The sequence below is a fragment of the Bactrocera dorsalis genome, chromosome 2 (assembly GCF_023373825.1).
Source record: "Bactrocera dorsalis isolate Fly_Bdor chromosome 2, ASM2337382v1, whole genome shotgun sequence".
NCBI lineage: Eukaryota > Metazoa > Arthropoda > Insecta > Diptera > Tephritidae > Bactrocera > Bactrocera dorsalis.
In genome coordinates, this window is record NC_064304.1 from 81,987,911 (window position 1) to 81,999,186 (window position 11,276).

At 31.7% G+C, this 11,276-nt stretch overlaps 1 protein-coding gene across 2 annotated transcripts; it reads left to right on the plus strand.

Annotated features, from left to right (window-relative positions):
- The first annotated feature begins 1,463 nt into the window (after nt 1-1,463).
- Nucleotides 1,464-8,916, plus strand: LOC105226581 (tropomyosin-2). 2 transcript variants are annotated; one of them, XR_003845800.2, is made up of 6 exons: nt 1,464-1,611; nt 5,154-5,585; nt 5,658-5,877; nt 5,959-6,136; nt 6,607-7,239; nt 8,480-8,916. XR_003845800.2 is itself a non-coding variant. In XM_011205516.4 (5 exons), the coding sequence occupies exons 2-5, from the start codon at nt 5,212-5,214 to the stop codon at nt 8,560-8,562; spliced, it is 855 nt and encodes a 284-aa protein (XP_011203818.1). In that variant the 5' UTR covers nt 1,464-1,611; nt 5,154-5,211; the 3' UTR covers nt 8,563-8,916. The 2 variants fall into 2 exon arrangements, 1 of the variants encoding a protein (XP_011203818.1); XM_011205516.4 differs by lacking the exon at nt 6,607-7,239.
- Nucleotides 8,917-11,276: the final 2,360 nt, after the last annotated feature.

Below are 11,276 nucleotides of genomic sequence, written 5' to 3' on the forward strand. Positions count from 1 at the left end.
TTCATCAGGTTTCAAGCGCTTTTATTGTATAAATATGACTAAAAGAACCAATCAAAATAGTTGTGATATTTTAATTCGGCGATACTCTTTCATATGCCATCGTAAATTATCAAAATGTAGAATTTAAAAATGCACCTACATATGTATTAAATTTCATGTGGATATCTCAAAAACTGACGAAGAAATTTTTATAATCTCTAAAAAATAAAGTTCACTTAAAACATGGCTTTTTCAAAATAGGTTTTAGACTCATATACTCTTGGGCTCCCTATAAATCAACCCGCTCTAGTACATGTAAGGTTTTTTCTTTTAAGTAGATGAACGCTTTTAAAACTTAAGTTTTATTCGTTAATGATATTTTTTAGTTCTAAGAGTAGAAATACCCCAAATAAACTGGGGAATCCTTTGTTCTGGTTATGTATACACGGCTGTTTTGGAAACGGCACTGAGATATGAGTTTCTTTTTGCAATTCGTTGGAACTATATTAATTAATGTTTTTTATGAGTTTTTTGCTTTAACGGCACTTGACCCACTTTCAAGGAAATAGTCGATTTTTGAATAATTTTTCCAATTATTTTGACACGAAATGTCGCCAAAGTACATATCATAGTTTTTATGCGTTAATTTTATGTACATAAAACAAATGTTCTTACATTCCTAAATATTTTGTATATTTTTTTTCTTTTGCATCATTTACATCTTATAGAGCTGCTAACACATAGTATCAATGGACTAAGCGAGTTCAGCTTGTATGGAAAATTCAGTGAGTCAATTTTCATCTTTCCAAGCATACACTAACATTTGGCCGTCTTAATACATACAGAGATATATGTATTATATATGTATATGAGTGTCTCACAATTACTGTATGAATTTGTGTCTAATGGAAGAGATCGCACATATTTGTACATACATCCTACATACCCACTTGAGATCCTAAAGAGTTGGTGGCAAAGACGTGTGTGAGGCTACGCTATGGACCCGATCATATACTAAGTATCATATGTACTGTCGGGAAATATTTATGTGAAGTTGTGAAAACGTACATGTCTGTATGTACGTATGTATATATGTATGTGCAATGGAAACCTACATACAGGTGTCTATGCGCGCACAGACATACAAGCATTTCCGATTTGGCAAGGAAATTTATCTGCTGTATGCCTGAGGTAATTTTCAAATGTAACGGGAAATTTTTGAATTTGTTTTGCATTCTACAAAGCGAGAACGCATTGAGTACGCAGTTAGCTACTAGAGAGCGCCACACTTCTTCATTTCCAAATTGTATTTTAAAGGGTTTTCAGAAAAGTGGGGAAATTTTGAAATTATTTGTGTTGAAAGCTGTGTGGAATACACAAATACACTGAAGACTGCAATATGTACACATACACACCAACATATACATATGCATGTTTGTATGTATAAGTGCAAGTAGTCTTCTTTAAATGTAGATTCCTCATTTATTGCGATAGTATGCGTGTTTTCTTGTTCAATTTAGCCATACAGCCGCCCAGTCGGTGAACGTTTGGGGGCTTTCTGCTTTGGGAAAGTTCGTCTTGCATCAGTGTTCTCGGGGTTTTGACAGCGTATAGTGTGTTTGGAACGCTAAGGTTGGTTAGTGGTGCTGCGAGCGTTTTTAAGGATTTATTAAAAAAAAATACTTTCAAAAACGCAGCAATTAAGAAAAATATTTAAAAATTATGCTTACAAGATTTATTTAAAATATTATAAAATAATTAAAAAAAAAACTGAAATTATTTAAAACTGACAAAATATCAGTGGTACCTCTAGCACTTGGTAGTGCAAATTATATTGGTGACTGAAAATATTTTTGGCTCAACGCCTAAAAAAAATAAAATTGAAAATTTCTAAGCGCGTATGTGTGTGTGTGCTGGTGCAGAAATGAAAATTATGAAGTGCAATCATATTTATATACATAAATACAGCAGCTGAGCACTAGTCGTGACAATCTATAATTAATTTCAATTCCTTTCAGGCGAAACAAGTCTATTTACTAACTTACGTACCTGCAGAAATACCCGAAAGTGATGCAGTAACCTAAAGATATTTCAAACATTAATTATGCAATGCGCTGCGGTTGCGAGAAAATTCAGTTTTTCATAACAAAAATATACGCATTTTATTGGATGCTGTTGAAAATTCGCTTATAAGGAATTTTGTAACCGAATCGCTTGGCCTATGTGCCCAACTTATACACATACAAGCACAAATATACGTTATGTGTAGTAAATTTATAAAATTTTATTTCATGCATACATACATACATATATATGTACATACAAACATACGTATACATATGTATGTGTGAGTATTTTGAAAAATTGCTATAAAAGTTTTAAAATCGGTATTTTCAAAAGTTTCTGCACAAACACACACATGTACACACAATCAGTACACTCATATATATATAACTACCGTTAAGTGAGAAAAGCAGACAAACCCCCACACACCCATAAATACATATACATTCACACACATACATTTAGGCGTTTAGGCATTTTTGCATGGGCTAATGATATAGCAAAACACCTGCATACCGTTATTTTTTGGCATTTCTTCGTATTATACAAATATATTATACACAATTTGTGTTCGAATTGTCAAAAACATTTATTTTTAAGCTCAAGCACCACTCATACATCGACAGACATTGATACATATTACCACCTACATGAAAATATTTATTTATTTTTTCTACACCAAAACTTATGTATGCATAGCTGAGAGAGCTGGTACGTTCTTCCGACAAAGTTTTAAGTTGCTAGCTGATCACCTCGTCAAAGCTTTCGCAGCTTTCACACACCACTGTTTCGGCATTTATCCTTGAGTCTGTCGGCCGTGTGTTCGTCACGTCACCTTTCGTCGTTTTACGATTGAATGTATGCAATTTCTTCGTATCTTTTTTACGCCCACAAAGCCTTTCAAAATTTTATTTTAAAATCTTGTATCTACATATGCACATAGTATATACTATATGTATATATAAAAATTCGGATCTTAAAAATAGACATACGATAAATGAGATCATTGTTAGTCGTACATAACGGGAACAGCAACAAAATACTTATATTTTTTGAAATGTAATAAAAATCATCATAAATGTTGCTTTTCAAAAAGCTTTGAGCAAGTACTGAAGTTTATTAAACTTAAACTTGGCAATGAATGAAAAATAGGAAAGTTTAGATAACAAATTTCCTACTTTGCTTGAGTTCTTAAAAGGGGTTATTAATAAGATACCGGATTTTCATACATTACCAATATTTATATGCAGAAAATATGAAAACTAGCTTAAGTCGTCTTAAGTTTCTTTGGAAATTTTTATTTTATTTAGAGCAATTTATTCGAGACTCGACCTTGTGTTTAGACTTAAGTCACTCCTCAGAATAGCAAGCTTTAAAGCATTAAAAAAATATATTTGAATTTTGAATCAATTTAAGCTATTTTTATCTTAAGCTACTATTACATCTGCTGAAAGCAATAGTTCAGAGCATTTACCGTTATAACAGCAAATTTAAATTGCGATTGACTTGATTAAAAAATGAAATACTAATTTGTTTTGCAAATTAATTTTGGTCAAGAATGTTTGCATAATTTCAAATAAATTATATAGTTTTTTGATCTCTGTGAAAAAAATAATAATTATGAACCGATAAAATTTTCTTTTGCTCATTTGAACACAGAAATACAAAACCCTGACGGTCAAACAAATAACTGCACCAAAAACAAAAAAAACATGAAAGTGATAATCTTCCAGAAATACATATGTTCATGATACGAAAAGTAGTATTGAAAAATCTACATTCTAGAATTTCAAGCGCATTCGCATAAACAAACAGCAAGTTAATGCTATAAAAACAAAATTTTCCAACCGCCCACGCGCTAATTACAACAACAAATTCACACATACCAATAGACACTGGTTGGTGTTTCCATAAAAGTTTATTTTTAAAATCCACTTTCTTTGCCCGAAAGAAAATTCATTCGAAAGTTTACGCCCGCTGAGCCGTTTGATCGCAATACATTATGTGGGCGTTATGATGGGGCCAGAAATTTCATGCGATAGATACTGTAGCATATTAAGCATACATCTAAATATGTTTGCTTAAAATATAATCAATAAATAAGACAGATACATGAATATATTTGTACGCTAAGCAGCTGCAAAATGCTTCGGTTCTTACAAGTGTTGCCAAATTAATTTAAATGATGAATAACGGCTGTTTAGAGAGTAGTAAAAGAATAAGTAGAAACTGCATGCATACATATACATAAGTATATGTTGGAGCGTTTAGAAACTTTTTAAAAATTATTTATTTGTATTTCAATTTAAATAATTTAACAATTTAATAAAAAATAATTAAATTCCTTTAACTGATTAATTATAAAAGCTCACTTTCAAAGTAGATAGACGACCTTACGAGTTAGCTACCTTCGAGGGATAAATAATAATTAGATTTTCCTCCAATTTACCGATTATTAATATAAAAAAAAAATAATTAATATAAAAATATAAAAAAATATCGATTTATTAAAAAGTACATTTGGTCAGTCGCTCATTCTTGGTGCTTGACTTCATTTAATCCTAATACGAAAGCATCTACAAATTTTATTTCACCATCTAAGCAATAATTATTAGACTTTAAAAGGAATAGATGGATATACGGCGACACCTATAGGGAGAATATAAATTCTTGTTTTTTTTTAAATAAAATGCGACGAACGGTGAAATGATCATTACAATTATTTTTCTCCGTGTCGTGCTAAATCTTTGGGTTTTTTCACCACCTCTCTTCTCACATCTCTTTAAGGTACCGTTTCTTTTAACTTGTATGTTGTGAATCCTTAAACGTTAATAATATTGATCGAAGTAATGATCTTTTGAGTCTAAACTCTACCTTAGGTATTATGACAAGTTGAGTCAAAATAATGAAAATATTTATATATTTAATATTTTTGTGTTTTGATTTATAAGTCCTTTTTTATTAAATACTTAGGCTGTGTAGTAATAAAAATCATAATAATTAATATATTTATATAAGTTACCCACAAGCGGTGTTTTATTAAATCAAAAGATATACTTATATTTGAAATCGCATCAACTAATCAGTCGTTTCTTTTTGTATATTTGCAGTGTTATTCTTCATTTCTTTTTTCCCTCCTCTTAAGTAAAACAAAAAAACACAGTCACCATGGACGCCATCAAGAAGAAGATGCAAGCGATGAAGCTTGAGAAGGATAACGCCATTGATAAGGCCGATACCTGTGAATCTCAAGCTAAGGATGCCAATGCCCGCGCCGATAAATTGCAAGAAGAATTGCGCGATTTGGAGAAAAAATTGGTACAAGTTGATGTTGATTTGGTCACATCCAAGGAACAATTGGATAAGGCCAACCGCGAATTGGAAGAGAAGGAGAAACAATTGACCACCACCGAATCTGAGGTAGCCACTTTGAATCGTAAAGTGCAACAGATTGAAGAAGATTTAGAAAAATCTGAAGAACGCTCCACCAGCGCCCAACAAAAATTGCTGGAAGCCACACAAGCCGCTGACGAGAACAACCGGTTAGTTAAAGCAACAAAAGTACTGGTGAAAAACTATATTTTCTAATAAAAAATAAAATTATACACCCGTAGTATGTGCAAAGTTTTGGAGAACCGTTCACAGCAGGATGAGGAACGTATGGATCAATTGACCAACCAGTTGAAGGAAGCCCGTATGTTGGCTGAGGATGCTGATACCAAATCCGATGAAGTATCACGTAAGCTGGCCTTCGTTGAAGACGAGCTGGAAGTGGCTGAAGATCGTGTCAGGTCCGGTGAAGCCAAGATCATGGAACTTGAGGAAGAATTGAAGGTAATAGCAAATAATAGAATATGCTAGGCATATACATATATTAACCAACTGAATTTCGTTTTTGTCTTCTTTATGATATAGGTCGTCGGTAACTCGTTGAAATCCTTGGAAGTGTCCGAGGAGAAGGCCAACCAACGCGTTGAGGAGTTTAAGCGCGAGATGAAGACTCTGTCTGTGAAATTGAAGGAAGCCGAACAGCGCGCCGAACATGCTGAGAAGCAAGTGAAGCGTCTGCAGAAGGAGGTCGACAGGCTAGAAGGTATGTTTCGCTACAGTTTATACTATATACATATATGTATATATATATCTTCATTTTAATGCATTTTTTGAAAGAAAATGAAGCGTTTTTGAAAAATGCTTTGGGCTTTTTTGAATTCAAGAAATATTGAATAGCTTAACGAATTGCTTAGCTTCAACTAATTAACTGACAAGTTTGTTGGTGGTACACTTTTTGCAAAAATTGCTTTACCTTCAAATATAAATTTTTGTATATATGAATTTATGAAAAGTTGGTGACACTATTTTATAAATATTGAACACCGCGCTGGTGTAGTGTTTCCATATAATATTTCAGTATTTTTATTTTTTATTTTAATATTTTTTTTAATAAAGTTATTTTTAATTGTTTTTCAATATTTTTAATTTTTGACTTTTTTTGTTATTAATACTGTAAACTGCCATTAATGCTTTGTATTTAATATGTGTAAAAAATTAAAATGCTTTTTGCAGACCGTCTCTTCCATGAGAAAGAAAAATACAAAGCAATCTGCGATGATTTGGATTCAACATTTGCCGAACTTACCGGATATTAAATATCAAATATCACAAAAATATATCTTTTCGTATATCATTCAATTCAAACAAAGAAAACGACTACATTCAAATATACAAACAACTTCAATTGTAGTTTTCGAAATGTTTGCCTAACCAAAAAACAAAACGCGATTTCCGACATAAAAATACGTACTTTTCCGAATTACACAAACAAACAAACATTGATGCCACTAAATTGGTGGCTTTTGGCCCCTTCAAACATACACTGCAAAAAATATGTTAACACACATTTACAAATCATCACAGAAACAATTTTCGGCCCATTTACCACGTTACTGTTACCTTTTAATCAAAAGAGAAAGACAAAAACTGCCACTTCCCCACTCACTCCAAATACACTGTAAATATTCGCCCACCCCACTAGTCATTTTTTTTTGGTAATGCCACGTTCGTCAGCTGCGCTTTTAATATCCGCTAACCAACAACTGCTGAGTAAAAATCTTAATTACTGTGTACATAACAACAGCAAAAATAAATGCGAGAGTGCCGTTCTAGTGATGCTCTATTCTGTAAAATAATGTATAAAAGGTGATATGATAAGTTGAATGCATAATTTTTTATTGTTTACACTCGTATGTATATTTTTTATGTTGAATTTTGTAGTCAATCGAGATCACATGCTTGTACTTATTTATTTATGGTTTCTATTATGTCAATTCAATGACCAAAACGTCAGTTAAATCGACAACATAAATTTCACAACTGTTGGATTGACAAGCAGAAAATGCATCTTTCTCATTAGGTTGCCAATTTCTGTGGAAAATCGTTGTCAAAAATTGCTGTAAGAGTGAAAGGTCAAACTTTTTTTATTGCGTTGACTATGGCTGTCATTGGATTTGATATCATGAAAACCGTACATTATGCACCATGTTTAATATACATACTTACGTATATCATTGATGAGGTATTTTAAGTTTCAGACGGTTTTGACCATGTTTTAGGCATCTTTTGTATTTGAAAATAATTGATTTCATTTGGTAAATGGTAATAAGTTTTATTGAAAGTTTTCAGTTCACTTTTAACTCATATATAATTGGCATCAAACAGATTGGAAAAGAGTTCTTGAATTTTGAAGCTTAGGAAATTATTTTTATAGCATACATCTTAGAGCACTTCAGAATGATCTAACATTTCCGCGTGAAAAGATAGAATTCTGTATAAAGAAGTTTCATTAATTAAAAGTAATATCTGTAAGTTGTTTTATTTTCTGAGATTTATATCTGCCATTTTTCTTAAGTGACAGATAATGCAAACATTTTTGATTTATTTTGGAGTAAGCGACTAGGATTTTCGTTGCATTATGTTCATAATTTTGGCATAAAACAACTGAAAAAACTAATTTGAAATGAAGCTTTTGGAGATTGTCAAATTAACTACTTTTGTGATTTTTGCTCGAAATTAAGTATTTTCGGGAATAATGTGAATATATGTAGTATAAGAGGACAAATAGTTCTCTCAGTTGTACTGAAGATTCATCAGGAGTCATTTCTTTATGTTTCCCATATTATGATGCCGTCAAAAACAGTAGAAAACCCAGTATTAAAATTTTAATAATGAGTTAGATATTTGTTTCCACTAGGCCCATTTTATTGTATAAGATTCCGATTTTGTTTAAAATTTGTTGCGTTTCTTGAGCACACTTTTGCTTGCATTTATATTTCGTTTTTATTTGTTTTACAACTCTGCACAGTGTGTTTATTTGTACAAAAAGAATAATAAATACTTAATTAAATTTGTATTAATTTCATCTTCCCTTCTATTTATTTAGACGAATTGGGCGTCAACAAGGACAGATACAAGTCGCTCGCCGACGAGATGGACTCCACATTCGCCGAATTGGCTGGTTATTAAAGTGTTCATTAAGTGAAGACGACAATGCTTTTCTAAGGAAAAAGTTCGCTTGTAGTGTTTTCGCTTTTGGAGTCAAACATCCATGTGCAACAACAATCACAACAACAAATTGTAACCTGTAAATTTAATATAATTGTATAAATGTTAAAAACACCAACAACATAATGAAGATAAACTAAAATTTATAAAAAAAAATTATTAACGACAACAACAGCAACAACAACACCTTTAATTGCTTTTTCATTTTTCTAGTAAACAAAAAATGCAACAATGCAATACAAAAGTAAATGGAGCATACGCGCTTTGAAATCATATTTTATTAAATAAATTAAACAAAACAAAAAAAAAACAAAACACTTTTTACAAATTTCCTAATTCAACGAAAAAATATAAAAAAAACCCACACAAACACACATTTGGAGTGTCGTTTCGAGCAAATATATGAATTAAATCAAGTTTTGATTAAAAAATAGCTACAACAACAACAAAACCAACAATATTAACTGTCTTATCACAACTTTTAATGCAAAATTTAGTTTCTCATTTCGGTTCAATTAAATTTTATCTTTTTTGTTACTCGCTTATTTACATAACACTTAAAACGCATACAAATACATATGTATATGTAGAGAGAAGAGAATATTGTTCGACTTTGATCAGGAATATTACACTGGGAGAGCAAATGATAAATTTAATATTAAATATATTTATTAATAAAAAAACCAAAAACAACAAAAAACATTTAAAACATACACAAAGAGTTGAAAATCTCTATTTTTGGTGCATTCGTGTGATTCCATGCCTGGTTGGAGAATTTGTTTTCAATGTAAATTTGACAAATTAACTTTTCAGTTGTGACGATTAATGCCCGGTTTCCCAGTCCATACTTAAGTTGTGCTAAGGATAAAACAGGAAAATAGTGTTTTACAGTTCATACTTAAGTTATGCTTAAGTACAGAAAATGGGAGACTTAAGCAGAGCTTAAGTAACAGCTGAATCGGATTGGGATTTCCACCAGTTTCAATAGGTACTCCGTCTCGTTAGCAGTGAAATTCGGGATTCTTTTGTTGTTTTCATCCATTTTCGATATAACTTTCCGCGCAAATTTATGTATTGTCTGATATAATTTAAATATTACAAACATATTTTTATGGATGACATTTGTAAAACATATGTTGCGCATAATGTTGCCATATATGTAACATAATAAAATTTTAAAGAAATTAAGCATTGACAGTGAAAAGCGAACGACTACTCAGTCTGCAACAATGCTTAGCAAAGATTTTATTTGGGCATAAGTTAAGTATGATCTGTGAAACCGGGCATAAAATTGAAAAAGATAGGAGTATATTTAAAGATACTGGTCCAATGCGATTTGTCAGGATCTGGTGATCCCCTATTAGGGAATGGGTAACAAAATGGAGGAATAGCTGTCCAAGTGACATCCACTGTTTAGGATCAATTCTATGACCTAACTTAACTTGTCCTCAAGCAAGTAAGAACCGTCAAAAATCCGATTTATGGGAGTTAAAAAAACTGTTTTATCAATTATTTTAAAACCATAACTATATACATTTATATAGCAATACACAGTTCAATTTTTTAAGAAAAAAATTTTATATTTTTGAGCTATACGCGATCTTCGGCGGCGCCAAATAAAGGGTATTCCACAGCTGCTGTAATTCCGGCCCAAGAAAATGCCAGAAAATCCAAAACTTCGCCATTTATTGGCCTGCCAATATTCGATTTTCGATTAGAAAAAGTGGTAGGTCATTATAGAACAACTACATACAGAACATGCAAAAAACTGTTAATAGTGGCGGATGAAAAATATATTGAGCAGAGCAGTGGTTCACCAAAGATGGCATGTAAATAAAAAAAATAAATTTAGCAGTCATTTAACTGTTGGATATTAGCCGTTATGCTGTTATTGTGATAAACTATATGTATCGGATGCATGCTAGTGTTTCTCATATCACCTTCAACTCGTCACCAATTAGCTGAAAAAATATTTTAAAGGTGGCCTTAAGCAATTTGTGAGAGGAATTTGGGAAAAGCCCACATTGTATAAAAAAGTTAAATTATGATTCACTTATTGTTGACTGGTCAATTTAACATACATATACTACATACATACGTTAACATATATGCATATAAGCAGACATTTGTTTCCCATCCACATTTGGAGCATGGAGTGGAGTCAACTAAGTGGAAAGTCATTTCCCTCAAACATGGAGGTCAAGATGGAAACAAACGCCTATATTTAAAGTCTCATACCTTCATACTATCGAATCATTATCGAAATGTTGGAAAATTCTTACAACTAAACATGAAGTGAGAATATTTAGTAAAATAATTCCATATTTTCGTTCAAAAAACATTCTGTCATTGCTGGGTCACAGGCCTTTCAGCCGACGTTGTAAATAAATGACGATAGTTTACTAGAATATCCGATTTAATATTTTTTTTAAGTCTATGAATTACACCACGTTAAAAAGCATATAAGTACATACATATGTAATTACAAAGTCTAGGTACCTGCTAGAGTGGCTAGATGAAGTAATGCTGAAGTAAATTTGTTAGAGATCACGAATTATACATATGTATGTATGTAAACACCAATTGTCAACACAAAAGTTTTTCGCTGTAAACCAGTGTATTTGACACCATGAAGATACATCAAATTACGTGTCAACAAATTCGAAAACGTATAC